Source organism: Phanerochaete carnosa, assembly GCF_000300595.1.
Source record: "Phanerochaete carnosa HHB-10118-sp unplaced genomic scaffold PHACAscaffold_3, whole genome shotgun sequence".
Taxonomy (NCBI): Eukaryota; Fungi; Basidiomycota; class Agaricomycetes; order Polyporales; family Phanerochaetaceae; genus Phanerochaete; species Phanerochaete carnosa.
The window spans coordinates 1,773,748-1,797,672 of NW_006767630.1; the positions used below are offsets into that span (position 1 = coordinate 1,773,748).

Below are 23,925 nucleotides of genomic sequence, written 5' to 3' on the forward strand. Positions count from 1 at the left end.
CACCGACCCGGCTATCACCAAGGACTATGATCTCACGACGCACCTCGTACCCGCTGCATACCCGCGTCTCACACCCGACGTGCCAGAGACCGCTCCGCCCGCATGGTCGTCTGACAAGGCGCAGTTCGAGGCCTCAGTCCAGCGGACACTTGAGGGGATATTGCAAGTCCGTCAGAAGCAGTGGTCGGACGAGCTCGGCGGCGAGGGCAGTCGGACGCTGCTATGGAACTGTGTAGACCGGTACGTGAGGAAGGACAGGTCCAGGAGGCAGGTCGGCAGGCTGCCAGTTACTTTGTTCTTCGCGCACCCAAACGGCTTTCCGAAGGAGGTGAGTATCAGAGTATTCGTAGCGACAGCTGTGAATGCTGACTTCGTCCGCTCAGACCTGGGAGGTTGCCCTGGCGCACCTCCTCGCTGTCAACGAGGCATCGAAGCACACGGTGGACATATCAGAAATCTGGCTCTGGGAAGCGGTGAACCATGGTGACTCCGCTCTTGTGAATGCTGGGAAGCTAGGTGGAATATGTGCGTCCTACATGTCCCTCTCATGCGGTCCGAAACGCTTACATCGAAGCAGACGACTGGGCGGACAACTCTCGGGATATCCTCAACTTTCTCCTGAGCTATCTCCCTACATCGCCGACTGAGGGGACTCTACCTACTCATTTACCACGCCTGGCGGAATCGCTCGCACAGTCGCGCAAGGCGTTCGGCTTCCAATCGAGGACCTTCGTCGTGGTCGGGCACTCTTTCGGTGGCTGCGCGAGGTACGTAAACTATCCGTGTCCAGGATACCTCTCCAGGCTCATTCATAGCCACATAGCCTTCGTGCCGCGGTGGACTGTCCTGCCTTGTTTGCGTCTCTCGTGCTTATGGACCCGATAATATCCCCCTTCCGTCCTGGCATGGGCCTCGTGTTTAAACGACCGTACACTCTTGGTACCGGTGCCATCCGGCGACGGACACATTGGTCCTCTCGGTGAGTGCCCTGACTCATTGTTTCGCTTGCCTAGCCTAATCGGGTCACATTCCATAGTGCAGAAGCCCTCGCCTCCTTCCAACGGTCGCCCTTTTTTCGCGCTTGGGATCCCGCCGTCCTCAAGTTGTACGTCGATCATGGCCTTTACGACGACCCCAAGGGTGGCGTGAGCCTCAAGATGTCCGGCATCCTCGTATGCACCTCTCCTTTTTCTTTTTCCGCTTTGCCTGACATGGCGACACCACAAACACATAGGAAGCGATAACGTTCTCTGATACTCTCCTCAGCTTCGAGATGTGGCAACTCGCGTCTACTCTCCCCTCGCACATCGAGCTGCGCTTCATCATGCCCGGCCGTCCGAACCAAGAGTGCGCGTTCCTCTCATCTAACATTGAAGTTGGTGCACTGACCGGCTCTCGGGTGCCTCAGCGAGATCCCACGCAATCACCTAGTCTGGCTTCGCCCCGAGAATGCGAGCAACGTCATCATACAACGCTCGGGACACTTGCTCGCACAGGAAGCCCCTCAAGAGCTTGGTGAGCTCTGTCAGATGTGCTTTCAAAGGTAGAGCTAACGACACGACTAGCTGAAGAGCTGCATGCGTTCTTGTCGCGGAAGTATGGCAGCGGTGCGACACCGTCTGCGAAATTGTAACTAAGCTTTTCCATGACGGGCGATATTGAAAGGAGATACCAGGGTATATTATACTTTCTACGTATGAACATCATGAACGGGCGACAGGATCAGGAGAACATCATCAATTATACAACTAGACGTCACAACTGAAACGAGACTACAGCAGCACCGTCCGAAGCGCGTCCTTCGTACAAGAACTCAAATGCAAGTTTCTTCGCGTAATTATCCTTCGAGTTTTTGGACAAACGTAACTGGAATAAACGACGTAGACACGTTCAGGATGAGTTTCGGGTTCGAGTGCATGGTCATGCTCATTTCCGCAAGTATACAAAGCATTTAGCTTGAGCTGTTTGCCGGTGTTGTGGTATAGCTCCCTGTAAGATCATCGTCAGAACCCTAACGAAGCTGATGTAATTAACAATGGGCACATACATATTCTTGCTTGCCAGTCACCACTTCCAGTCGCCAATAGATTGCCCACCGGGCTGAGATCGATAGAGATGACTTCAGAGGGAGAAAGTCAGTGGCAATTCCATCAGATGATTACAGGACAGACACTCACCGGAATTCTTGTGTCCCTGCAACATGCACTGCACGACCGCACTCTTCGCATCCCAGAACTGCACTCCCCGATCCTTGGACCCAGAGACGACCCACTGTCCGTCATGGCTGACAGCGACGCTGAGCACGTAGTCCTTGTGGCCCGTGAAGTTCATCAGGCACTGGCTAGTCTTATCCAGCTTCTCTGCGCCCGCGCCGTTCTTGAGCGAGCCGTTCCGCCGGCGCTCGTAGATGGGCTGTACGTCCCAGTACTTGAGCGTCTTGTCGAGCGAGCCGCTCACAAGACCGCGCCCGTCGGGCGTAAAGGCGACGCTGTAGACGCTATCGCGATGGCCCTTGAGCCGCTCGACGAGCTTGCCTGTCTGCACGTCCCAGATGCGCACGACGGTGTCGAGCGAGCCTGCGGCGACGAGCGATCCGTCAGGCGAGATGCAGACGGAAGTGACACCTGCGTCGACACTATCGGGCTCGTCAATGGACACTGGGAACGGTTATGAGATTGTGGATCCTTGCGGAACGAAGTATGATGAAACGTACGCGTCTTGTAGAGCCCGGGTTCGTGCATATCCCAAATCTTCGCCGTCTTGTCACCTGAGCCAGATACGATCAAGTGCCCGTCCTTTGAGAAGTCGAGCGAGTAGATTTCCTGCTGGTGGCCGTCAAACGTATTCCGGATACGTTTCTTAGCGATATCCCAGATCTAATTCGCCGCTTCTTTTAGACACAGTATGACAGACGCAGGTTACGTTACTCACGCGAATCTGCTTGTCTTCGGCGCCTGTCGCCAGATACCTCCCATCAGGGCTGAAACATACGCTGCGAATGTAGAGGTCGCCTGTCTTGGTCGCCTCTTCATCGACGAGGACACTGCGGTGGAGTGAGACTTTAGTGTACTTGAAATGAGCGCATACACTCACCATGTCTTCTGACCGGTCTTGGTATCATAGATCTGTGCCGTCCTGTTGCACCCGGTGGCAAGGTATTTGCCGTCTGCAGAGAACCGCACACAGCAAACGACACTGAATCGGACATCTTGGCATCAGTTCGTGCTGATGTCCGCTAAAGAAGATTACGCACCTCTCATGAGAAAGCGTATGCACCAAGCTAACATCTAACTTCTTCTTTGTCTCCTTGCTGGCATTCGGATTGAAGATAGCAAACCAGTCAGATCCTTCTTTCTTCAGCTCGGGAGGAAGCGACTGCGGCTCGAGGTCAGCGATCGGACCCGGGTACGCATCCGCCATGGTGACGTCGCGGTCCTGGGACGGTGGCTGCTGTTGCTGCGGGGCCTGCTGTGAGGGTTGTGAAGGCGGAGGCGGAGGCAACTGCGACGGCGGTGGCGGCAGCGACGACGGCGGAGGGGGTAAACCGTTTGTTGACGCAGGCAGCGCGGGAGGGCCAGCGGAGTTGGGAGTGTTAAGCGCAGGCGGAGGGCCCCCAGGGCCTGTTGTGGACGGAGGTCCCGGCTGGTGAAGCGTGCTTGGCGTCGGAGGCTGGGCAGCCGAACTTGACTGGGGAGTTGGGGGTCCATACGTGTTAGGTCCTGACGCGGGCGGGAGCTTTGGTGTAGGATGTGAGGATTGACTAGGTGGTGCCGATGGTGGTCCATTTGGGCCCGACGACGGCACATTGTGTGAGGCCTGCGGAGATTGATGAGGCGGTAGAGAGGCGGGGCCGCCGGGCGCAGGTGCCAGAGCAATCGACTGGTGAGGTGGCTGGCCGGGAACCGAGGGAAGCGAAGGCGAGAACGGGTCTATACGAAAGGAGAGTTAGAAGCGTAAAATTGCGTCACGTGCGAAAGTGAAGCGAGACAGAACGATGCTCACCACTACGATCCATCTTCCCGCGCTCGGTCTTGATGCGCTTGGCTTCCCCACGATCCCGCTCCGCACGCAAGTCGCGGTCCCGCTCGCGCTCGATTCTGTCCCGTTCACGGTCGCGCTGATCTCGGACATCTCTCTCACGGAGTTCACGCTCCATCATCCGGCTGTCGAGTCGGCCACGCTCTGCAGCCATTCTGTCGACTTCTCGCTCTCTGTCCCTGTCTCTGTCGCCGCGAGGGTAGAATGGCTCGTATCCTCCGCCACCGCCTGGGCCGGCGCCTACGCCAAGTCCCACAGGAGGAGCGTGGGGAAGGCCGCCCAGTTGCCCTTCTGGAGGAGGGGCAGAAGGAGCACCTGGGATGCCCAGCGGGCGTCCAAGATTAAGCCCTTCCCTGGTGTCGGCGCGCGATGGCGGGCCAGGCATGCCCATTGGCTCGCGGGGTGGAGGCTCGCGGTCAATGCGCATGTCTCTATCCCGATCTCTGTCTCTATCTCTATCCCGCTCACGATCACGATCACGGTCGCGGTCACCCCTTCCGAGACTGGCGATGCCTTCGCTTCGAGGACCCTCGACGCGCTGCTTGTACGCCCTGAACTCGTCCTGGAGTTTGCGCATTTCTTCTTCGTATTGTCCGCGGACTTTGCGATGTTCGTCCTCGAGAGCGTAGAGGGAGGAACGTATGATGTTGAGTTCGTTCACCTGACCGGTGACTTGAAGAGAAGAATGGGTCAAACGACCTGTTTTCCCATGAAAAGAAGAATTGTGGCACATACGCTTGTTTTCAAACTCGTCGCGCTGGGCACGCATTGCGTCGAGTTCCCGAGCAAGTTGATCAAATTCTTGGCGAACGACGGTGAAAGCATCGTCGAGGCGAGAGGTGGCATGGTGTCCTTGGATGCTGGGGCCGCCCTGAGGCGCGGCGCCTGCTGGCTGCAAGTGTTTGTGCTGCGGGGAGCATGAGGGAGGGGTGAGCGGAGAGAAAGGGAAGGACGTACGTTGTATATGGAGGACGCCATGGCGTCGCTGTGGGCGGGAGGGGCGGGCAGGGGCGGGGAGGCGGTGGTGGTATCGGGGGCGAGAGGGGGAGGTGATGGCAGTTGACCAACAGTCGTTTATGTACGGAATTCGCTCTCCCCGCCTACGAGACCCGCCAAACTGCCGGGTCCCACTGCCGCTCGCCTACGACACCAGACACGTGGCGCACCCCCAGAACAGACGCCTATATCCCGATCAATCCATCATCAGAATCGGGCCTCTTGCCTCGAACAGCAATCCCGGCGGCATGCCCATATCTGGAAAATGGCTGCTTCTCGCCTCTCCTCCCAGGCACGCCACTCCTCTCCTCCCGCTGCAAGCACGGCAGATCCTGCGAGCACCACGGCCTTGCGGACGGCAATGAGCTGAGATACATCTTCATCGTCGCATATTGCATGCTGGTCCCTGCCTCTCGCGTTTTCCCAACTCCTCTCCTCGCCGTCCTTGCATCTCAAAATCCAATCTAGACGTCACACCCCGAGTCTGAGTCACCCTGCCAACCCATGTGTCCATCGATCCCTTCTGCGCGCTCGCATCCGTGCTCGTCGTCCCCCAATCATCATGGCGCCCCCTCGTGTCAGCGCGCAGGCTTCCAGACCCTTGCTTCTGCGGCCGGCCGGGCCTACAGCTCTAGACTGAGCATGCTCACTGCGGCCTCCCTTCCCCCTGACCAACTCCGCATTCGCGGAGAACATCCCAGGTCTCACAGCCTGCACGTCCAAGCCTTGTTTGCGTTTGCTTCTCACCGCCCCTTCTGGCGCCCTCTTCTCTCGTGGCAGTCACACCCTGCATCCGCTCCTCTGGATCGCCGGGTCACTGCGGGCAGATAGCACATCTCCCGCGTTGACCCCCCTGGGAGTTCGAGCTTGTGCTGGCGCATGTCGATGGCGTCTTCTATCGCTGTACGGCCCATCCCAATACCCTTTTTTTTGCCCTACCCGGCAAACCGCCGGCAGGTAATTGAAGCCAATCACGCCGTGAGCGAAACGAAATACCTGTGCACATCATTGCCTCAGGCTTCCCATTGGCGAGCGCAGTATCGTCCAATGCACAGCTTTGCAGACACTCACGCAATTTGACTACGACCGAGGGTGCACTTGATCATGAGAAGCGATAGCTAGGGACCAGTGCTAACCTGAAAGACGCGTGTGTTTGTTCACACCTATTCGGACCCTTTGTGAGTCCCAGACTCCCAGTCATGGGCACGTTTACGGCGAAAAGCCCCCTGTGAACGTAGAAATATCGAGGCGCCCAGTCCTCGTCTTGCTCGTTCTGGAAGTCTGGCAAGTCACCTTCGTACCCGAAGAGCATTGCGGAGCGCGGGCGGGTGTGGGCGCCGTCTCGTCCTAGTATTTGTCAAACTGAAAGAATGATAGCCTGTTGTTGAATGATTACTTGTTTTCCGGCCCGCCGTAGGCGGATCCCGAGATATGTCGGACAACAATGGGTTCGCCGCACCCGGTAGCACTGTTGTTATGTCGGCTACAATTTGCGTTAACCTTTTCTTCCTTTTCTTCCCGAAGATCCGAGCATAGCGCAGGCCCTACCGAACTTACGTCTGCTTGGGCGCGACCATGGAACGAGATGGTTGCCAAATCGAGCAGCGAGTGCCGCAGCGTTCGGCGCTTGCGAACTTGTTCACGGACGACGACCACGATGTTGCACGGTGAGCCCCATAAATGCATCCTTTGACTTTAGACCATCACCCATGGACGCTATACAGGTCTAACTGCGTATGGAGACGAGTCTCCTGTCGACAGCCGCGACGCCGCGCCTTCCTCCGCTGCCGGGTCCACAGGCGGACCCGTACCATCGAATGGAAGAATGAATACAGCTGATGTGAGAGCCTTCACCGCCTGCCGCTCATGCATTCCGTTTCCCTGCTTTGCTCGCGCATTTTTCTTCTCTCGGCCAGGATAAACCGTCGTGGCCCGTGTCTGACGCTCCTTCAGGATGTGCGTGTTCTCGCCTTGCGTTCCAGCTGGCTCTCTGACCGCCTTTCTGCTTTAGCTGGTACGACAAAAAGTCTAGTAGTCATCCGCAAACCCTCGAATGTCAAGATCCACCCGCGTTCGCGCCTCCCTGAAGACGAGCACCCGCGCAATGCGTCTGCTCCGGACACATCCGTGACCTCGCCGTACGAGCCGCCAGCGTTCGCAATGGACGAGCAGGACACGGGGTTACCTACCGACGAGATGGCGCGAATACGTGCGCTGCTACGCCCACCGCCTATACCGGGCGTCGACGACTGGAATATCCCGCCTGAGCCGACGGGAGTGTGTGATCCCGAGATCGAAGTAAACTTCTCTTCCCCTCGTCATTTTCTGTATATTGAGATTGTGCTGCAGGCGAAGCTCGCGCAGTTCCACGCTCTGAAGCGCGACGCGGTACACCCGAAGCACTTCAACGACAGCCTGATGTCGAACCGCTCCTTCCGGAATCCGCACCTGTACGCGAAGCTCGTCGAGTTCGTTGACGTCAACGAGCGCACGACCAACTTCCCCAAGGACATCTGGGACCCGGACGATGTACGGGAAGAATGGTTTGCTGACCGGATCGGTAAGTGCTTGACATCGTGTCCAGGTGGCAAGACGTTCATACACTTCATACCTCAACCATCGCGGCGTCTGTTCGGGCATGATCGTTGGCACGACAAGCCGAATATCAAAAGACACGGTCAGAACAACAGCAGGCCGCGCAGGCCGCGAACACAGGCAAGCGTACACACCTCGAGTTCACATCTGCAAAGTTGGATTCTTCCAAGTCGAGGGACCGAGACCATGATGAAAGGGACCGAGGCGGCAAGCAGTCCGGCGGGAAGAGGTATAATCCCTACGTAAAAGATCAGTACGGGAGAGACAAGGGGAGGGGATGGAAGTGACACCTGGCAGTGCTTCATGTCTGCTGCGTCCTGCTGTAATCTTGGCTCTCAATGTATGGGCTGAAGTACTGATCACCGAAGGAGGTAGATTGATCAACAGAACGATAATTACAAGTAATTCAACCAGGGATCATCGGACGTCTATGGGAATAACATGAGCTCAGCTCGCGTCACGAGAAAGCGCATCTATTTGAGGTTTGCTCTCAACAACAGTAATACCACTTAGTGTTTAACACCAAGCCACAAGCATTTCAGTCGTCTTGGAATCATCCCTGCCCTCGGGAATCTAATATAATAAAACACCTCGGGCGTCAAAGCCCCGAGACAAAGAGGCACTCTCATTGGCCAGTGATCCCTCTCACGAGGCGCCTCTCACTGGGGCGCTGCACGCCCAGCCAACCAAAGGTTGGCGGCGGGCGGCGCGTTCCTCTCATTTCTCATTCGATTTCTCTTAATTCTCTTCTGACTTCTTCTCTCAATCTCTTTTTTCAATTTTCTCTGCCCGTGCGTAGCACGGGTCACCCTCTCGTATGGACCGATGAATCAGTCCGCGACAAACTCCTTGAGAAAGTTGATCTCAGGCATGCCGATATTGATGGCCGTCGAAGCAACATCCATGACGTCGAGGCCCCGGTCCAGAGAAATCGCGATTGTGGAGTTGAGCAGCACACAGCGCAGGGTCGCGGCCACGCCGGCCTGGACAAGCGCAGGTTCATACGCGTCGAGCAGGGCCTGAAGGCCCTCCAATGCCTCTGCGGCGCGCGTCATCTTGTCTTCTGGGAGCTGCAACAGTCTGATCAGGCTTCAGAGTAGGAGAGGGGGAGAGCATGCGACGAACCACGTCGGGCGATTGGATGTGGTCGAGTGTCGTCAGGAGGTGGTCTTCGATAGCCTGCGCGGCGGCGCACTGATCCGCGTTGTAGGGAGGCAGCTCTTCGCGCAAAAGTCGGAGCTCGATATACGCGTTCGACAACTTCTCCTCGAGATTGTCCAGGCGGTGGTCCAGGGCGCTATCAGTGGAGACAAACTCGCGAAAGGTCTTCTTAGCGCTCGTCTTCTCCCTCTCCTCCGAAGAAATGGATATGGACCCGGACGGCGACGGCGAATTGCTTCCGGATAGCAGAAGCGGAAGCAAGGTGGAGGTCGTCGTAAGCGACCAAATCACGTGGCAATCGACCGGATGTCGACTTACACAAGTCACAGATGGTAAAGTGCCTTTGATGTTTCATTTCACCCGGAATATTGAGCTGAACACAGTTCAGAATGACTTGCACATAGGATTTCATCACCTCGCGTAATGCATGGGCAGAAAAAGCTCTCAGGTCAAGGAGACATTGGGTGACACTGCGCGTGCACCACCATGCCTCTTTGTCCGCCCGTCCTATATGAGCTCTTTGTCCGGAGGACCACCTCGCTGTGCAGTATGCTATATATTCTGCCCTTTTCTCTGCTCTACAGAACACCGTCCTAAAATCCCGCCTGCTCTCATCCCAGCTTCTCACCTCTTCTCCACAGCCCAATGATGTACTCCCAAAACTTTGCCAACAAGGTCGCGCAACAACTCAAGCCCTCGATGGTCACTGTTCTCAAGACGGCTGTGATCACTCCCGGTGCGGAAACCTCCGTCAGCCCCGTGCATCTGTTCTACGACGCAAGCGAGCAAATGTGGTCCCCCGTGAGCCCCGTGGAGACCATCTGCACCGCGCAGAAGGACGAGGGGGTCTCTCTCTACGAGAAGAGCACCGAAGAGATCACTGCCGCGGCTGGGCTACTGGCCAAGTGTCCACGGGCGGCGACGCAGGTCATATGCACTTTTGTCTATTGCACCTTTGATTTGAACCTTGGCTGAAAACCACCACTACGGCATTGAACGGGCCCATACTGACCACTGAACTCTCCAGTCGATACGATAGGCATGTGGCAGTGGCTTCTGTCCGTCGTCCAGACGGCACTTATCCTGCCCGCGAACGTCCTGCCGACTCCGCCGAGCAATGATTGTGAGTCCCATGAGTGATTCGTTGGATGTACTACACGCACTTTACGGCGGTTCGCTGAATTGCCCGGGCCTGTGCTATGCTTCGTGCTGTGTGTTGGCTGGTCATTGGATCGACGAAGCTTGGATTGGTGAAGTCATCTGCCGGACGTTCGCGCTTGAAGGTGCTGTCTGCAGCTATATAAACTGCCACAGCTCAAGATTCATCAGATTCGCCTCCGTAGTTGTATCAGTCATGAAATTACTGTCTGTCTTGCTGACCGCTTTGACAGTGCGCCTGCTCGAAACCCCGCAGGTTAATGCACTGAACGACGGGGTTGCTCGTTTGCCAGGTAATGTAGAGCTGCAATTTTATTTGTTTATGTCTTACCATCTTCACAGTCCTTGGTTACAACAGTACGTTCTTACCATTGTAATGCTTTATCTCCTGACCTCCGTGACTACAGCCTGGAACGCATACCAAGTAGCACCACAGCTGTACACTTGTCTCGTTTCCTGCTGACGTGCTCCACAGTGCGATATCGACGAAGATCTCATCATCACTACTGCGAAGCTCATGAGGTCTCTCGGCCTACAGGTTCGTAACGCCGACGTCTGTAGATCTCAAGCTCATGAAAACTTAGGATGCTGGTTACAACTGGGTCAATCTAGACGACTGCTACGCTGAGAGCAACCGTAGTGCTGATGGACTCATTGTGCCTGGTAGGCCACCCAATAATTGATCGGTAGCTTAAGCTTTGCTCATTGGGTATCAGACAACGTACGATTCAAGAGCGGCTTCAACTGGTTAACAGACCAGTTGCATTCTATGGGCTTGTAAGTAATTCATGATACACGTCCTATGCCTTAAACTCACGCAGATATCAGCAATGCAGGCATCGTAGGCATATCACTCTACGCCATGTAGTAAGCATCCTGACGGCTATACCAGTATAGCGACTCCGGCTGGTTCACCTGCGCTGGATACCCAGGCTCTTTCCAGAATGAAGCGCGGGATGCCAAGACGTTCCAGGACTGGGGCTTTGACTACCTGAAGTACGACAATTGCGCCAGTAAGTCGTCAGGTCTTAGCACAACGACAGTCGACGAGCGTGCACTTAGTTCCTTTCGATGACATCATTCGCGAGGGTACTTTCGGAAGTAAGTTGTCCATCCCCCTCGATGAATATCGCTAAGCAATTGCTTCTCAGAATACCAGCGAATAGCAGGTGCAATTGCCGACCTCGCGAAGAGTTCGAGCAGGCCGCCAATGATTCTTTCCCTCTGTGAATGGGGCTGGGTAAGTGTCGAATGCTTTCCAACGTTCTCGTGTTGAACCGCTACGACAACAGAGCCAAGTATGGATGTAAGGAATCAAACCATATCAAAGTTTTGGAAGTGTGTTGTTAACCTTAGACGAAAGCTGGGGTAAGACTATCGGTCAGAGCTGGCGGGTAAGTCAATCTTCGATAGTCTGCTGTGGACTGTTGTTGACCCTAGGTAGACGACAGGCGATATTTCCCCAAACTGGGACTCGGCGATGAGCATCATCAACTTGTACGTCCTCTACATATTGTATCGTGGGCGACGCTGAGTCCTTGCAGTAACTCCTTCATCACGACCGCAACAGACTTTTATGGGAGGAATGACCTTGATATGGTGTGTGTTCCAGACTTCGTACTCGAGATCTCAGGCTAAATTCCTGTCACACAGCTGCAAGTGTAAGTAAATGCTTCTGACGAAGCCTTGCGATATCCTTTCCTACTCAATCTTACAGGGGCAACGAGGGCTTGACGCCCGAGGAAGCGAAGACTCATTTCACTGCCTGGGCTCTCATGAAGTCCCCTCTTCTCATCGGCACCAACGTAAGGATGTCATGTATTATGGCCCCACCGTTGTTTCTGCTGACCTAATGAAAGCTCTCGGCCATAACTCCGGATATTGTAGAAATCCTTACAAACAGCGAAATTTTGGCCATCAACCAGGACCCTGTTGAAGGCACAAGCATCTCGCCATTCCGTTGGGGCATTAACGTCAGTATAGTCTCTATGAAGTTGCTAAGGGTCGGGTCCTGACCGTACCAACAGCCGGATTGGACCAGCAACAGCACTCATCCAGCTCAATTCTGGAGTGGACCAAGTGAGAACGGCACCGTGTTCATGTTGGTTAGTCAATTTCTCTGGGCCACGCATCGCGAACGGATATTTAACGTGTGGTGCAGCTGAATACCCTCGACGAGCCTGCAAGTTTGTTCTTTAATTTGACCGAATCTCCCTGGATTCGCGCCGGCAGACAGTATTCTGTCAGGGTAAGCACCCCATCCGCTCTATCGTCCTATCGTTCTCAATAAAAAGTTAAGGATTTATGGACGCACACGGACAACGGCACGGCCATCAGAAACTTCACGGCAACAAACGTCCCTGCGCATGGCGTGGTGGCGCTCCTGCTCAAAGACGCGGGAGACGAGCCTGCAGGGATCTATCCGCAGTGTAGCGTCTGGGACCAGTGCACCGCTGAGAATGGCACGCATGTTGGTGGTTGAAGGTCGAGATCCACGTGTTAACCGTCATGGACATGTGTGCTGGAAAAGTGCGTTGAAGTCGAGGACTTTCAACAAGACGATTCGGACATTCCTTCCATAGTAGTGTATTCTCGCGACATGCATAGGCACCTCTTGTATGTACTCTCCGAGCTGAGCATTGGAGGATATGCACTAGTAGAAGCTCAAGCACATGACCATGTCTCTATTTAGCGCGCTACAAGAAGCGCTTGCACTATACGGTTCTCTCTCTACCTCGACGTTCACGCGTTGACCTTATCCAAACCACCAATCGCGCAGCGAGTCTCATCCTTCTGCGGTCACCAAGATGAAGCTCGTAAGGTGAATACCCCCTCTATCTTAGCCGGCTCAGCGCTTGGCGATGCTGATGAGCTATAGTTACGCTCGAGCTCGACCACTCATTTGTGCATTGGGCATTTGTGCTAGTCGTATGTCGTCCATTTGCTGACAATTGGACTATCTCTAGGTTTTTGATGAAGCTGAACAACGAGACTGTGACCATCGAGCTCAAGAACGGCTCAATTGTTCATGGCACAATCACTGGTACGTGGTTCTGATTGACGAGGAGACTGAACATAGGCTAATGCACGCTAAATACATGCAGGTGTTGACATGCAGATGAACACACATTTGAAAACAGTCAAGATGACTGCTCGTAACCGTGATCCCACGTCTCTCGACTCCCTGTCGATCCGCGGTAATAACATCCGTTACTTCGTCCTACCGGATGCGCTGCCGCTCGACACATTGCTCGTCGATGATGCACCCAAGCCGAAGAACCGGAAGAAAGACGAGTCGCGTGGTCGTGGAGGACGAGGCAGGGCTCCAGAGAGGGGAGGCCGTGGCCGCGGTCGTGGTCGTGGTCGCGGCAGGGGTTTTTAAAGGATATTGAGCTCATGCCGCACGATGCATCGTGCACTGAAACAATCATGGCTTCGTTGCCTCTCGTTCCTGTCAACGCCTGTATGTCAAGGCTGAGCTTCGTAGCTGCAGCCTGTAAAAGGGGAGCGCAATACTCGTCTTGTCAATTGTTGCATCGGAGCTATCTTTGCACTACCCGCAGCTTTGTGCTGTCTCCAAGTTTCCTTGCTGATGTACTTATCTCGTAACTGTGCATCCATGCTTGCACTCGCAGCCAACTGCTGCAGGAAATGTTCATACGGTAGGTTCATGTATGTGGAGGGCTATGACCTCGAGTAAAGTCATGTGAGAAGTAGCTGTGATCTTGACTCTTACTATCACCTACATGCATTCACAAAGCCGTATTCATCCGCATTTTCTCGGTCTATGACACCACAAACAAAACAATATGGCAAAAGAGCCTTTGGAATATGGCCTCCGTATCTTGAGTTTTGCCGGTTTGTGAGCCGCTTAAAGCGTCCCGGCCCCGCGGAGACTCGCACTTGAACGCACCTCGTATCCATGATCTTCCGCCGGTCACTGGCAACCCTCACCTCGACCCTTACTCCAACTGTTCGACAATTGCTCGCGCCGGGCACGCCGAGCAGTCCGAACTCCATTCAGGTCAATGGCTGGGTGAAGTCGGTCCGTCGGCAGAAGAGAGTTGCGTTCGCGGTCATAACCGATGGTTCATCCACGGAAGGCCTTCAGGCCGTATTCACGGACGTTGCTTTGGCGAACGAGTACGTCTCTATGCTTGTTGCTAACCGAGCTTCGTGACTGACGTAGTACGCGATGTATAGCTTGGCGAAGGGTTGTGCAGTCAGGTTGACTGGCGTCCTTGCGGACAGTATAGGCCCCGGACAGGCTAAAGAATTGCAGGTTCAGGCAGTCGATGTTGTCGGAGAATGTAATCCGGAAGTACGTGATCGCTTCGTGCAGAATTCAAACGATTACTCATGAGCTCGCCTATGCTGTAGGAGTACCCTGTTAACAAGCGAGAGATGACAGTAGAATATCTGCGAGATCATTGTCATCTCCGGACGCGTACCGACGAAATGGCAGCCGTCATGCGGTTACGAGACTCTATGACGAGGACCATGCAGGACTACTTTACGGTACGAGCCCGTGTTGTCTTGCCGATGTTCACAAACTGAGCCTCGTGGACAGAATCTTGGATTCACCTACGCGCACACGCCGCTGGTAGTATCGAACGACTGTGAAGATGCCGGCGAAACTTTCCGGGTCTTGGCCCCCTCGGAGGGGATATCCGCCTCGCCCGCAAAAGAGGCCTCTCCTTCACCTGCAACAGAGCGAGACGACGAAAAGCATCCGGAGCACTTCTTTGGTCGTCCTGCATACCTGACGGTCTCGTCTCAGCTGCACCTTGAAGCCCTGGCAACATCACTCTCCCGAGTGTACACTATTTCACCATGCTTTCGGGCAGAGCGATCTCAGACCGGACGACACTTGTCGGAGTTCTGGATGCTCGAGGCCGAATGGGCCTTTACCAACAAGGTGGACGACGTCTGTCAGGTTGTCGAGGGCGCTGTTAGGCAAGCATTGTTGCGGGGCGGCACAGAGCTCAAGTTGCTGAGAGAGACCCTGCCGGAGGAACGCCTCGCCGTATTCGAGAGAGCCTCCGCGGCTCAACCGTGGACGAGGATTACTTACACCGACGCAATACGAGAGCTCGAGAAGATACAGAGCACAAGCAAGATCTTCAACTATGGACCTGTTTGGGGACAACCCCTACGAAGCGAACACGAACGCTGGATCGCAGAGCAAATCGTCCAGGGCCCAACGTTTGTTACGGATTACCCTGTCGAGCTCAAACCATTCTACATGCGCCTCAATGACGATGGGAAGACCGTTGCCTGCTTTGATCTCCTCGTTCCCCACCTGGGCGAGCTGGTTGGTGGCTCACTCCGTGAGGAGCGTATGTTGTATCTTCGTAAAGCCTTGAAGCGTGATCAGCTGGACGCCGCCAGCTATGACTGGTATCTCGACCTTCGTAGGTACGGTGGCGCGCCCCACGGCGGGTTCGGGCTAGGGTTTGAGAGGTTGGTCAGCTGGATAACGGGGGTGGAGAACGTGCGCGAGTGTATTCCGATGCCGCGCTGGGCGGGACGCATGTTGTTATAGACTTGTCCCAAAAATGTCATTTCCTCCCATGCTAAGGGCGGGATGTCCCCGTATGGAAAGCGGCGGCCGTCGCTGCACGTCCCCTATTGCCACCACCCCCTGTATCAGCGGCGTCCCGACGCCTTCTGGAACGATCGATTTCTCACGTGGAGCCGACGCCTTCCGTATAAGGTAACGTACCGAGTCACCTCCCGCCCCTTTCCTGCTTCTGGAAGTGCGGAGCCATTACACGACTCACGTGGCCGTCGAGTATAATTACTGCGACGCGACTCGGACGCGCTTCGCCACCTCCAACTTCCTTCCGCCGTATTCGCGATCCTTTTCTTCGTCTTCCTGTGTCATATATCTTTCACATCCTATCCGACATGGTTGCGACACCCACCAAGAAGAAATCTAAGCTTACATATGCCGACAGTGAGTGCTCGTGTATATCACGTGTAGGAGGCGCGTTAACCTGCCCTCTGCTAAGGGGTCGTGCGTGCCCTCTCGGAATACCAGCGCGCCCACAAAAAACACGCTATACACCTTGCTACCCTACGAGCTCAAGGTAATATCCTTCGTGTCGTAGGCTTCTTCATGACTGACGGCCACAAGTAGTGCGCAAAGATGCCGACGCCGACAAGGATCAGCTAGGTGCACAATGGTCACATTGGGTGACTCGTGCCATCAACAAATTGGTGCGAATTACTACCGGCCCACTACCGTATTCAGTGGCTCATGACGAGCGATTCGTAGGTTGAGCAAGACGTCCTGGAGGCTAAAGAGGGCCAATATTACACCTTCACGTCTGAGACCAAGAGGAGGTGCGTTCAGCTTTTTTCTCTGTGTAACGAAAACTCACACACGGCCCTCTAGCTTCGCCGCGGCTCGGCGACAGTCTTTGATTGCACCTGGAACACCATCACGCGTAGACCAGCTTTGGAAGTCTGTCGTTACTGGTACTCATGGAAGTCGCGGTACCAAACGTCGTCATTCTATGGCCGTGGGGGATACGGAAGATTCAGATATCATGGCAAAGTCCATCTCCGCTCGCCGTACAGGCTCTTCCCGGAAGAAAGCTCGCAGGTCTAGCGTCAAAGGAATTTTGAGGATGACGAAGGCAGAGGTATGTCTTGACAGCGTCTTGCTCACAATTGAGTATGACCGGGCCGTGGCCAGCTGCTCGAGGCCCTGCAACATGCTTCAGATGAAGAAGGCGAAGAAGTACGTCGTCTCAGGAAAGAGCTTGCCGCACTCAGACATCAGCTCGAGGACACCCCCTATGACAACTCAATCAGCTCAGCGCTACCATCCTATAGCAGGGGACTAACTCCACTTACCCCCATCCGGCAAGTCATGGCTAGACTGAGTAGCCGGACTATCTAACTAATGCGGTACCGGTTAGGGACACTCCCAGCGCGACCTTACCACAGGCAACAGAGAATGTTGACCTTGCGACTCGCCGTCCTGGAGCTGCAGCCACTCGCGCCGGGTCCGGTTCCATCATCCCCGAGGCGACGCGCCAACCTACACCAGCACCGAGCGACCTCGATGACGACATGAATTTGAACCACGATCACTTCCAACGTGACTCTGATCAAGTCTGTGACCAGCGTACCTTGGGACTAGCGACACCTACGTATACACCACTTGCTCCGACGGCCGACTTACCTTCAGTTGCGGATGAGGAAGCCCGCGCATTGCTTGAAGCGCGGATCGCAGAGCTTGAGAGTTTGTGCAACATCCACGACAGACTAGCCGCCAAGCAGGGGATCTTGTCAGAGGATGTCGCCCTCTGGGAGGATAAGATTTCTGCCCTCCAGACTGAGGTCAAAGAGAAGGACAACTTGCTTGCCGCACAGCAGCAAGACCTCTCTGTCACCCGTCTCGAGGTTCTCCTGCTGCAGAGCGAGGTTTCTACCCTCACAAATGCCCTGCAAGAAAATTCGGCAGCGCTTGTGGACACTCGTAAGGCTCTAGAAGTGAAGGAGAGGGAGATGGCCGCTCTTTCCACCGAGAAGACTCACCAAGAAGCCAAGCTTGCCGAGACTGGGCGAGTCCTTGAAGCGCTTGAAGACGAATACGAGCAGAAGAGGCTCGAGCTCGTCGAAGACGCGGTCGGACTGCAGAAGAAGCTCGCTCTTGCATGCGAGACCGAGGCCTCAATCCAGGCCGACTTCCGGAAGCGCCTGGAAGAGATGTCGGCTCTCGAGGCACGCAACCTAGAGCTGGAGGCCAGTGTGCTGTCTGTCACGGAGCAATTGACCACGGCTCAGGGCGACATTGTCGACCTTATGGCGAGGCTAGCAACCGCTAACTCCGAGATTGCGGTCCTTGTCCAGGAGCGGGATGCTGGAGTCGCGAAGTACGAGACTGCTCGCGACGGCCTTGAAGCGGCACAGGTCTCTATGGAGACTCTCGAGCAGGAGCTCGCCCTGGCCAGAGACAGCGCTGCGCAGAACAAGACCCGGACGACCAACTTGACCGGGGTAATCGCCCTCGCAGAGCAAGATACCGCTTCACTTCGGGAGCAGCTCGATGTGGAGTCGGGCCGTGCTCTAATTCTTGCGGGTGAGAAAGATGCTGCGGTTGCTCAGCTTACCACAGCCCGCAAGGAGCTCGACGACGCAACCTCGCAACTACACGCGCTCTCTGCCAGCTCGGCGGAAAAGGATGCTGCCATCGATAGCCTCGAAGGGCGCGTTTCCTCGGTCCAAAGTCATGTTGCCGATCTGGCCTCGCAGCTCGAGCAGCTCGAGGCGGACAAGAGCGCGCTGCAGCTCGGCGCTGAGGAGCTGAATGGAGCCTTGGCCGCTAAGGACGCCGAGCTCGCAGAGACCAATGCGGCGCTCCAGGTCCAGCAAGAGTCTGCTAGCGAATTAGAAAGGCAGCTCGCAGTTTCGGTCGCGAAGAACGTCGGCCTCACCTCCGAGCTCTCAGCCAAAGCGGGCGCGCTGGAGCTTGTTCGGACCCAGCTCGAGGCTGCCCAAGGGTCGTTGAGCGACTTGTATGCACAGCTTGATCAGTCTCGCCTGGAGGCAGAGGACGCTGGACGCGCGGCTTCGGCACAGATCACCGCCCTGGATACTTCCGTGCAGGCCGCTCGCGAGCAGGTGACGACGCTCCAAGCACGCCTGGAGTCTGCGGAGCAGGGGCATGAAGAGCTCGCGGATCGTTTCCAGCAGAGCACTACCAACCTGGCGACCAGTCAGGCTGCCCTCCAATTGGAGGAGGAACGTGCTGCCTCGCTCGATATGCAGGTGTCTGCCATGGTCGTTGAGAAGGAGACCCTGGTACGGCGACTGGCTGAGTGGGCAAGGACCAAAGCGCAGGACGACGAAACTATTGGTAAACTGAAACACATCGTAGAGCGTCACGAAACGTTCTTCAAAAGGCAGGTTGCCGAGATTAGTCGCGAGGTAAGCTTTGTCAATTGTACGTCATGATATGCTATGATCCTAACCTTGGCCGTTTGTCATCGTTAGGCAACTATCTTGCTACCGGCAAGCCCGCCTCGCGAGGCAAACTCTCTGTAAGCGAAGGAGAGCCGTATTTGTCCTAGTCGAATGCGCCACAGCATGCGAGATTAACGTCAGATAGACTTTCGGTTGGTTATGTTCTCTGGGAGACAAACTGTATCTCGGGGGCGGCAATCTAACACGGCCGCATCTGATGACTACTTACGAAGGACTCGCACAATTCTAATCCTCTGTCTTGGTATTATTTCGCCCAGATAGGCAAAGTTGTACCTTACGTCGAGCTGTACGATGGTATAAACCTTCTCGTTGGCGCATCGGAAATAATTGAGCGGGGTTCGGGCTTGGACTGATAGTGCTTTATGAGCCTGGTGATGTTGTTGCGGGCTGAAGCGAGGCCTCGGGGGCAGGGCCGCATTCCAGCGGAAAGAACTGGTTGGGTACGCCACCGTCCCGAGTGGCGGGGACGTCCGACGGTGCATACTCACGTGCTCTCCTCGTGCTCCACGCGACGTTCGGGTCGCCTTGGCAATTGCCCGAGAGCTCCCCAAGCATGAATTGTTGTCGGCAGTGTTCCATCGAGGGAAAGTTCTGACCGATGTCCCCACCCGCGCCGCTCGCCCGCTCTCGCAGCAACTATCGTCACATCCTCTTCCCTCGCACCGCCGAGTCGTTATCGCCTCCAGCAGCCTGCCGCTGGTTCATTCTGGAACGGGGGCGTACTGCGGCCTGCACCTGAACATATGACGCGGACCTGGCGGGCCTGTGTCATCTGTTCGTCGGATCCCAGGGTCAGCGTCGGACTAGCTCCGGCTGGTTCCGCTTCCGTCAGAAAATGTGTGAGGACAACTGGTAAGCCGCTGTCTGTCGAAACGGATTCCATGACCGGGGAGACTTCCAGAACATATCATGGCTCCGAGCACCGTTCGTTCGTCGATGATGTCGAGCACAGAGCCGGTTTGCCCTGATCGTGCTCGTGCTCGGTGTTCGCTGGGCTTGAATTAAGCAGTTGATTCCTCATTGGCATCAGAGCCGGCGTCGAGACGTCTCGGAGGTCCACGTTCTGCGGGGCTGCAAAATGTTTAACGCTGCCGGTGCATCCGGGACCAGACATATCAACGTTTTGACTGTTCCGTTTGCAGCCTCTGCCGGAGTCTCGTCTCTCATCATCCTCTCATCGTCCTTTCAACGCGGCTCCAGACGGACCGCGATTCAAGGAGCGCTTGTTGATTGTCGCAAGTGTTTGAATCTTCCCCCGACGTAAGGTTTGTTTTCGCTGTGTTTGTATCGTCTTACCCACTCGAGCCGGCCGCAGGGTTGCAACTCACGCTCACAACAGGATCTCGTCTTCCTCGGTTGCCAGGGTGTTGTCATGGTTCGATGCATGTCTTGCGTCAGCCCCATTCCCCATTCTTCCGTCCTATTCTTCTGTCGCATGCCGCCTCCGAGCGGTTCTGCGATAAGCCGATTCAGTCATTGTACCCTGACCATCTGTGACTAGAGATCTAGATACTCCTCGTGCTGGCGAGACGGCTTTTGACTTCACTAACGGGTCAGTGGTGTGATCCTCTTCGTGTCCTTTACCCGAGGCGGAACGCGGTGACTAACTCAGTTGCCCTTCTCCAGCGGAAAACCTCGCGCTCGCGCTTATGTATACACTCGCCCGCGAGAACACTTTAAAGGCGCGTCCCACAACGTCAGTTGGCTCTCACAACACCTCTACTTTCCAACATAACTATATTCACCACGGCCGACCCAACCAGAACCCCGCTTCCCATGTTCAAGCTTCCGACTCACCTCGAGGAGCTTATACCTCCCCCAAGCCAGCAAGTGCCGCAAGGACAGCCGTGGCGGGGTGCACTCTTTCTCCCAGCCACCAGTCCATCACCGAGGGGTTCTCACCAGGAGCTTCGATGCACGGCAGCAGAGACCGGGGGAGACAAGTGAGTTCGCAAATCTGTTCCCCGAAGCAGATTAGCTTATGTGCAGAAGCAGCCAAGCGGAGTTGTGGCCGCCGGCCTTCTATGTGCAGCTGTTAACACCACGGCCCCTCCTGCCTCAATTTCTCGAATGGTTGAAGAACCATCACCCCCCTATGTCCATGTTCATGGCCGACCGGCTGCCTGACCCGGCAGCGCAGCGGGCGAACCAGACTGCTTTCGAGGCTCTAGTCACGGCACTGATGCAAAGCCAATCTGTAAGTTCTCCCGAGCTTGAGACGCGAAGGACAGATTAGTTGATAGACTTGGCATAGGTGGCTGTCCTACCGTGGAATGTTCCGGATAGGCTCCCAGGCGCAGGCATCATCCTGTTCCCGACGGGTACTTCGCGGAATTTGCTCGTCGGCGCCCTCTTCCTGAACACCAGTTTCCCCGAGTTCATCGCCAGCGCGAATGTGCTTCCACGGTCTGCACCCTACAGCCCAACCTCCGGAGATTCCCCATATGATCCCGCCCCGCCTAATATTGCTGCTTCGCAGCGTCATACTCAGGCTCCCAGCGGCCAGTCTCGCTATTCGTCATAGAGAGATTCGCTCGCAATCTCTCTGCTGCGGCTGGCAGAATATGCACACAATACCCGAGGGTTCCGCTATCAGCTAGGCAGTTCCCACTCGATTTTTCCCCTCTCTTTTTTCTTTTTCTTTTTTCTCAGAACATCACCCTCGCCGTTACTAATGGCACCTGTAGCATTATTTTTGTATCACTAGGAGTGCCAGTACTTTCGTTATTTTTTTTTCATTTAGAGAACTTTTCTCCGCTTGTTACATAGACATTCATACCCTTCTTCGCAACACCGCCTCGTGTATCCTCAGTCGGTCGAACCGCCGCATTGTAGCAATAGACTATACTCTTTATTAGACTTAGTGTTTCGGCGCCCTTTCGCGAGCCTACCCGGCCTTTCCCCCCACATAAACATTTTAGCTTTTCGCGTCCGTGTCTCCACCAGATAACCGTCCCATATTGTCATCGTCACTCGTGACAGTCCCATTTTGATTTATTCGTTCGCCTCCCGTCCACGCGAGTATGGGCGCTAATATATACTACATCTTGTCTCCTCGCTTCCGCTTGCTCTAGTTGGACTATACACTCGGGACAGCTGTTTTCTCTGGACCACTCCGCCATAATTTGCTCCACACAATACCACTATTGTAAATAATGGCCAGCTCAATGCAAACGTACCTAGCTGCGAAATACATGTCAGGCCCAAAGGCCGACGCGATCCTTGCGCGAACACCTACTGAGGACCGGCCCAAGAAGAAGAAGCGCAAAGTCGCGGCGGCGTCTTCGTCCTCCGCAGTCTCGGGTATGATCAAAGACGACGACGTGCTCGGCTGGGGTGATGAGCCGAAGGACGAGGTGGAAGACGGCGCAGACGCAGTGGTCGCGGAGGACCGCAGCTTCAAGAAGCGACAGCGGACGGAGGACGGTGCAGGCTGGGCCACCGTGCGCGAGCCGACGCCGCCGCCGCCTGCAGACGAGCAGCCGCAGGTCGTGGAGGAGGAGACGCCGTTCAAGGGCGGGCTACTGACATCCGACCAGCTGAAGAAGCGGCTACCAAAGGCAGGGGGACCGAAGGCCCAGCTCACGCAGGAGGAGATCGCGGCGGCTCAGGAGACAGTGTATCGTGACGCATCAGGAAGGAAGGTTGATGTAGCGGCAGAACGGGCGGAGGCGGCGAGAAAAAAGAGGGAGGCGGAGGAGAAGGAGGCGAAGAAGAAGGAATGGGGGAAGGGCCTCACGCAGCGTGAGGAAGCGGAGAAGAGGAGGGAGGAGCTTGAAGCAATGCACAGTACCACCTTCGCGAGGACAATAGATGACAAGGCGTTAAATGAGGAGCTGAAGCAAGAGGACAGATGGAATGACCCTGCGGCTGCCTTTTTGACGGTCCGTCCTTTGCTCCCTACGGCATGGTTGTGCACTGACTGACGCGTCCTGCGTTCTTAGAAGAAGAAGTCGAAAGGACCGAAACGGCCAGAGTACACAGGACCTCCGCCTCCGCCAAACCGGTTCGGCATCAGGCCAGGATACAGGTGGGATGGTGTAGGCAAGTCACGCTCCGTACTGTCTGCATGTCTATGACTGAATTGTTCGATTTCAGATCGTAGCAACGGCTTTGAAAAGAAGCTTTTCCAAAAACAAAACGAGAGGAAACGACGTGGTGCCGAAAGTTACGAATGGGGCGTCGACGATATGTAATAAATGTATTTTATTGCTCAAGATACTCTGCCAAGATTATTAACACTTGCATACGGTTTGGACGCTCTTCTCACGAATCTCGCACGCTTCCTGCTTCTTGCGCACACCATCGGTTTTCACTTGCTTCGTTTACGCGCCCACGTAACACTGTATACTACATGTCTATTCGTTATGCATATGGTAAAGTTAAGGTGAATGCAAACAGTGATACAGGATATGGATGGGTGAGGGTCGGTGATTTATGAATGTCAATCTCACATAAGTATAGATAGCCTCAACTTAGCATCCTCTAGCTCGGCTTTGGTTTGCGCCAGTTTTGCCTGGATATGTGCGAGCTCTGCGCGGAGGTCCTCTTCAACATGCTTATTGAGGGGTCCGGGCTGCATCTCAGCATCCTGTGCATCCGTTTGAACTGCCTTGTCTGAAGTCTACATGGGAAGATGAGTATAATGTCAATCGTTTATTCAAGAACTTTGTAGGAAATATACCGCTCTGTTTCGAAGCACAAATCGTTTTATGCTCGGGTCATTCTTGAGCAAGTCCACGATAGTCTGCGCACCGTGTCGCAAGGCTTCAGACTGCACTAGCTGTCCTATCGGGCTCGTTGTGGCAGGTCCTGGCTGCTCTCTGTGAGTTCGATTGCAGAAAAGGGCAAAAAAGCAGAAAAGACCTGGGCTGCGCTGGCGTTCATGTTCGCATGCGGCTTCCTTCTTGAGCGAAAGGTGTAAGCGGTCTCTTCCACGTGGCCGTCATTTGTTTGGATCGGAGGCTGTTGCCAAAC

At 55.2% G+C, this 23,925-nt stretch overlaps 9 protein-coding genes across 9 annotated transcripts; 7 read left to right on the forward strand and 2 right to left on the reverse strand.

The window, feature by feature from the left end:
• Positions 1-3: 3 nt before the first annotated feature.
• PHACADRAFT_251884 (uncharacterized protein) lies at positions 4-5,014 on the reverse strand. The gene is made up of 17 exons (XM_007393231.1): positions 4,996-5,014; positions 4,774-4,945; positions 4,003-4,710; positions 3,254-3,929; positions 3,094-3,195; positions 2,932-3,043; positions 2,714-2,876; positions 2,178-2,657; positions 2,048-2,119; positions 1,566-1,989; positions 1,409-1,515; positions 1,235-1,347; positions 1,037-1,172; positions 824-979; positions 578-767; positions 384-525; positions 4-328 (listed from the first exon to the last, which is right to left on the reverse strand). The coding sequence occupies exons 2-10, from the start codon at positions 4,805-4,807 to the stop codon at positions 1,952-1,954; spliced, it is 2,385 nt and encodes a 794-aa protein (XP_007393293.1). The 5' UTR covers positions 4,808-4,945; positions 4,996-5,014; the 3' UTR covers positions 4-328; positions 384-525; positions 578-767; positions 824-979; positions 1,037-1,172; positions 1,235-1,347; positions 1,409-1,515; positions 1,566-1,951.
• A 1,860-nt stretch (positions 5,015-6,874) lies between these two features.
• On the forward strand, positions 6,875-8,040 carry PHACADRAFT_251887 (uncharacterized protein). The gene is made up of 4 exons (XM_007393232.1): positions 6,875-6,990; positions 7,046-7,332; positions 7,384-7,594; positions 7,693-8,040. The coding sequence occupies exons 2-4, from the start codon at positions 7,195-7,197 to the stop codon at positions 7,914-7,916; spliced, it is 573 nt and encodes a 190-aa protein (XP_007393294.1). The 5' UTR covers positions 6,875-6,990; positions 7,046-7,194; the 3' UTR covers positions 7,917-8,040.
• A 419-nt stretch (positions 8,041-8,459) lies between these two features.
• Positions 8,460-9,219, reverse strand: PHACADRAFT_193092 (uncharacterized protein; the record flags this gene model as incomplete). The annotated part of the gene is made up of 3 exons (XM_007393233.1): positions 8,460-8,699; positions 8,755-9,025; positions 9,206-9,219. The coding sequence occupies 3 exons, from the start codon at positions 9,217-9,219 to the stop codon at positions 8,460-8,462; spliced, it is 525 nt and encodes a 174-aa protein (XP_007393295.1).
• Positions 9,220-9,438: 219 nt separating this feature from the next.
• PHACADRAFT_26514 (uncharacterized protein) lies at positions 9,439-9,765 on the forward strand (the record flags this gene model as incomplete). The annotated part of the gene is made up of 1 exon (XM_007392657.1): positions 9,439-9,765. The coding sequence occupies one exon, from the start codon at positions 9,439-9,441 to the stop codon at positions 9,763-9,765; it is 327 nt and encodes a 108-aa protein (XP_007392719.1).
• A 378-nt stretch (positions 9,766-10,143) lies between these two features.
• On the forward strand, positions 10,144-12,613 carry PHACADRAFT_251888 (glycoside hydrolase family 27 protein; the record flags this gene model as incomplete). The annotated part of the gene is made up of 20 exons (XM_007393234.1): positions 10,144-10,241; positions 10,291-10,305; positions 10,356-10,372; positions 10,424-10,486; positions 10,533-10,611; positions 10,665-10,725; positions 10,777-10,789; positions 10,841-10,961; positions 11,011-11,049; positions 11,100-11,188; positions 11,241-11,254; positions 11,312-11,342; positions 11,393-11,445; positions 11,493-11,547; positions 11,602-11,609; positions 11,666-11,753; positions 11,808-11,921; positions 11,976-12,053; positions 12,110-12,196; positions 12,248-12,613. Coding segments are annotated over 20 exons (1,306 nt in total), but the record flags the coding sequence as incomplete, so codon positions are not given.
• Positions 12,614-12,727: 114 nt separating this feature from the next.
• PHACADRAFT_251891 (uncharacterized protein) lies at positions 12,728-13,534 on the forward strand. Its single transcript, XM_007393235.1, has 3 exons — positions 12,728-12,769; positions 12,915-12,991; positions 13,053-13,534. Exons 1-3 carry the CDS (start codon positions 12,756-12,758, stop codon positions 13,328-13,330), a joined length of 369 nt encoding a protein of 122 aa, XP_007393297.1. The 5' UTR covers positions 12,728-12,755; the 3' UTR covers positions 13,331-13,534.
• A 240-nt stretch (positions 13,535-13,774) lies between these two features.
• PHACADRAFT_139458 (uncharacterized protein) lies at positions 13,775-15,551 on the forward strand. The gene is made up of 4 exons (XM_007393236.1): positions 13,775-14,091; positions 14,152-14,269; positions 14,329-14,466; positions 14,519-15,551. Exons 1-4 carry the CDS (start codon positions 13,871-13,873, stop codon positions 15,491-15,493), a joined length of 1,452 nt encoding a protein of 483 aa, XP_007393298.1. The 5' UTR covers positions 13,775-13,870; the 3' UTR covers positions 15,494-15,551.
• Positions 15,552-16,409: 858 nt separating this feature from the next.
• On the forward strand, positions 16,410-19,268 carry PHACADRAFT_116476 (uncharacterized protein). The gene is made up of 3 exons (XM_007393237.1): positions 16,410-16,825; positions 16,846-18,891; positions 18,958-19,268. The coding sequence occupies exons 2-3, from the start codon at positions 17,032-17,034 to the stop codon at positions 19,006-19,008; spliced, it is 1,911 nt and encodes a 636-aa protein (XP_007393299.1). The 5' UTR covers positions 16,410-16,825; positions 16,846-17,031; the 3' UTR covers positions 19,009-19,268.
• Positions 19,269-20,176: 908 nt separating this feature from the next.
• Positions 20,177-23,770, forward strand: PHACADRAFT_182368 (uncharacterized protein). The gene is made up of 8 exons (XM_007393238.1): positions 20,177-20,213; positions 20,288-20,500; positions 20,575-20,644; positions 20,712-20,891; positions 20,938-21,145; positions 21,203-22,832; positions 22,893-22,992; positions 23,047-23,770. Exons 6-8 carry the CDS (start codon positions 22,104-22,106, stop codon positions 23,142-23,144), a joined length of 927 nt encoding a protein of 308 aa, XP_007393300.1. The 5' UTR covers positions 20,177-20,213; positions 20,288-20,500; positions 20,575-20,644; positions 20,712-20,891; positions 20,938-21,145; positions 21,203-22,103; the 3' UTR covers positions 23,145-23,770.
• The last annotated feature ends 155 nt before the right edge of the window (positions 23,771-23,925 follow it).

What these genes read in the sequence shown, in the direction of transcription:
- PHACADRAFT_251891 (XM_007393235.1), top strand. An exon ending in TGTTCATGGCACAATCACTG is followed by an intron (nt 12,992 to 13,052) that starts GTACGTGGTTCT and finishes AAATACATGCAG; the next exon opens with GTGTTGACATGCAGATGAAC.
- PHACADRAFT_139458 (XM_007393236.1), top strand. Translation starts at nt 13,871, where the DNA reads ATGATCTTCCGCCGGTCACTGGCAACCCTCACCTCGACCCTTACTCCA. An exon ending in TCGGAGAATGTAATCCGGAA is followed by an intron (nt 14,270 to 14,328) that starts GTACGTGATCGC and finishes CCTATGCTGTAG; the next exon opens with GAGTACCCTGTTAACAAGCG. An exon ending in CCATGCAGGACTACTTTACG is followed by an intron (nt 14,467 to 14,518) that starts GTACGAGCCCGT and finishes CCTCGTGGACAG; the next exon opens with AATCTTGGATTCACCTACGC.
- PHACADRAFT_251884 (XM_007393231.1), bottom strand. Translation starts at nt 4,807, where the DNA reads ATGCGTGCCCAGCGCGACGAGTTTGAAAACAAGC. An exon ending in CGACGAGTTTGAAAACAAGC is followed by an intron (nt 4,711 to 4,773) that starts GTATGTGCCACA and finishes CTTCTCTTCAAG; the next exon opens with TCACCGGTCAGGTGAACGAA. An exon ending in CGGGAAGATGGATCGTAGTG is followed by an intron (nt 3,930 to 4,002) that starts GTGAGCATCGTT and finishes CCTTTCGTATAG; the next exon opens with ACCCGTTCTCGCCTTCGCTT.
- PHACADRAFT_116476 (XM_007393237.1), top strand. Translation starts at nt 17,032, where the DNA reads ATGAATTTGAACCACGATCACTTCCAACGTGACTCTGATCAAGTCTGT. An exon ending in TTGCCGAGATTAGTCGCGAG is followed by an intron (nt 18,892 to 18,957) that starts GTAAGCTTTGTC and finishes TGTCATCGTTAG; the next exon opens with GCAACTATCTTGCTACCGGC.
- PHACADRAFT_251887 (XM_007393232.1), top strand. Translation starts at nt 7,195, where the DNA reads ATGGACGAGCAGGACACGGGGTTACCTACCGACGAGATGGCGCGAATA. An exon ending in TGTGTGATCCCGAGATCGAA is followed by an intron (nt 7,333 to 7,383) that starts GTAAACTTCTCT and finishes ATTGTGCTGCAG; the next exon opens with GCGAAGCTCGCGCAGTTCCA. An exon ending in ATGGTTTGCTGACCGGATCG is followed by an intron (nt 7,595 to 7,692) that starts GTAAGTGCTTGA and finishes TGGCACGACAAG; the next exon opens with CCGAATATCAAAAGACACGG.
- PHACADRAFT_182368 (XM_007393238.1), top strand. Translation starts at nt 22,104, where the DNA reads ATGGCCAGCTCAATGCAAACGTACCTAGCTGCGAAATACATGTCAGGC. An exon ending in CTGCGGCTGCCTTTTTGACG is followed by an intron (nt 22,833 to 22,892) that starts GTCCGTCCTTTG and finishes CTGCGTTCTTAG; the next exon opens with AAGAAGAAGTCGAAAGGACC. An exon ending in ATACAGGTGGGATGGTGTAG is followed by an intron (nt 22,993 to 23,046) that starts GCAAGTCACGCT and finishes GTTCGATTTCAG; the next exon opens with ATCGTAGCAACGGCTTTGAA.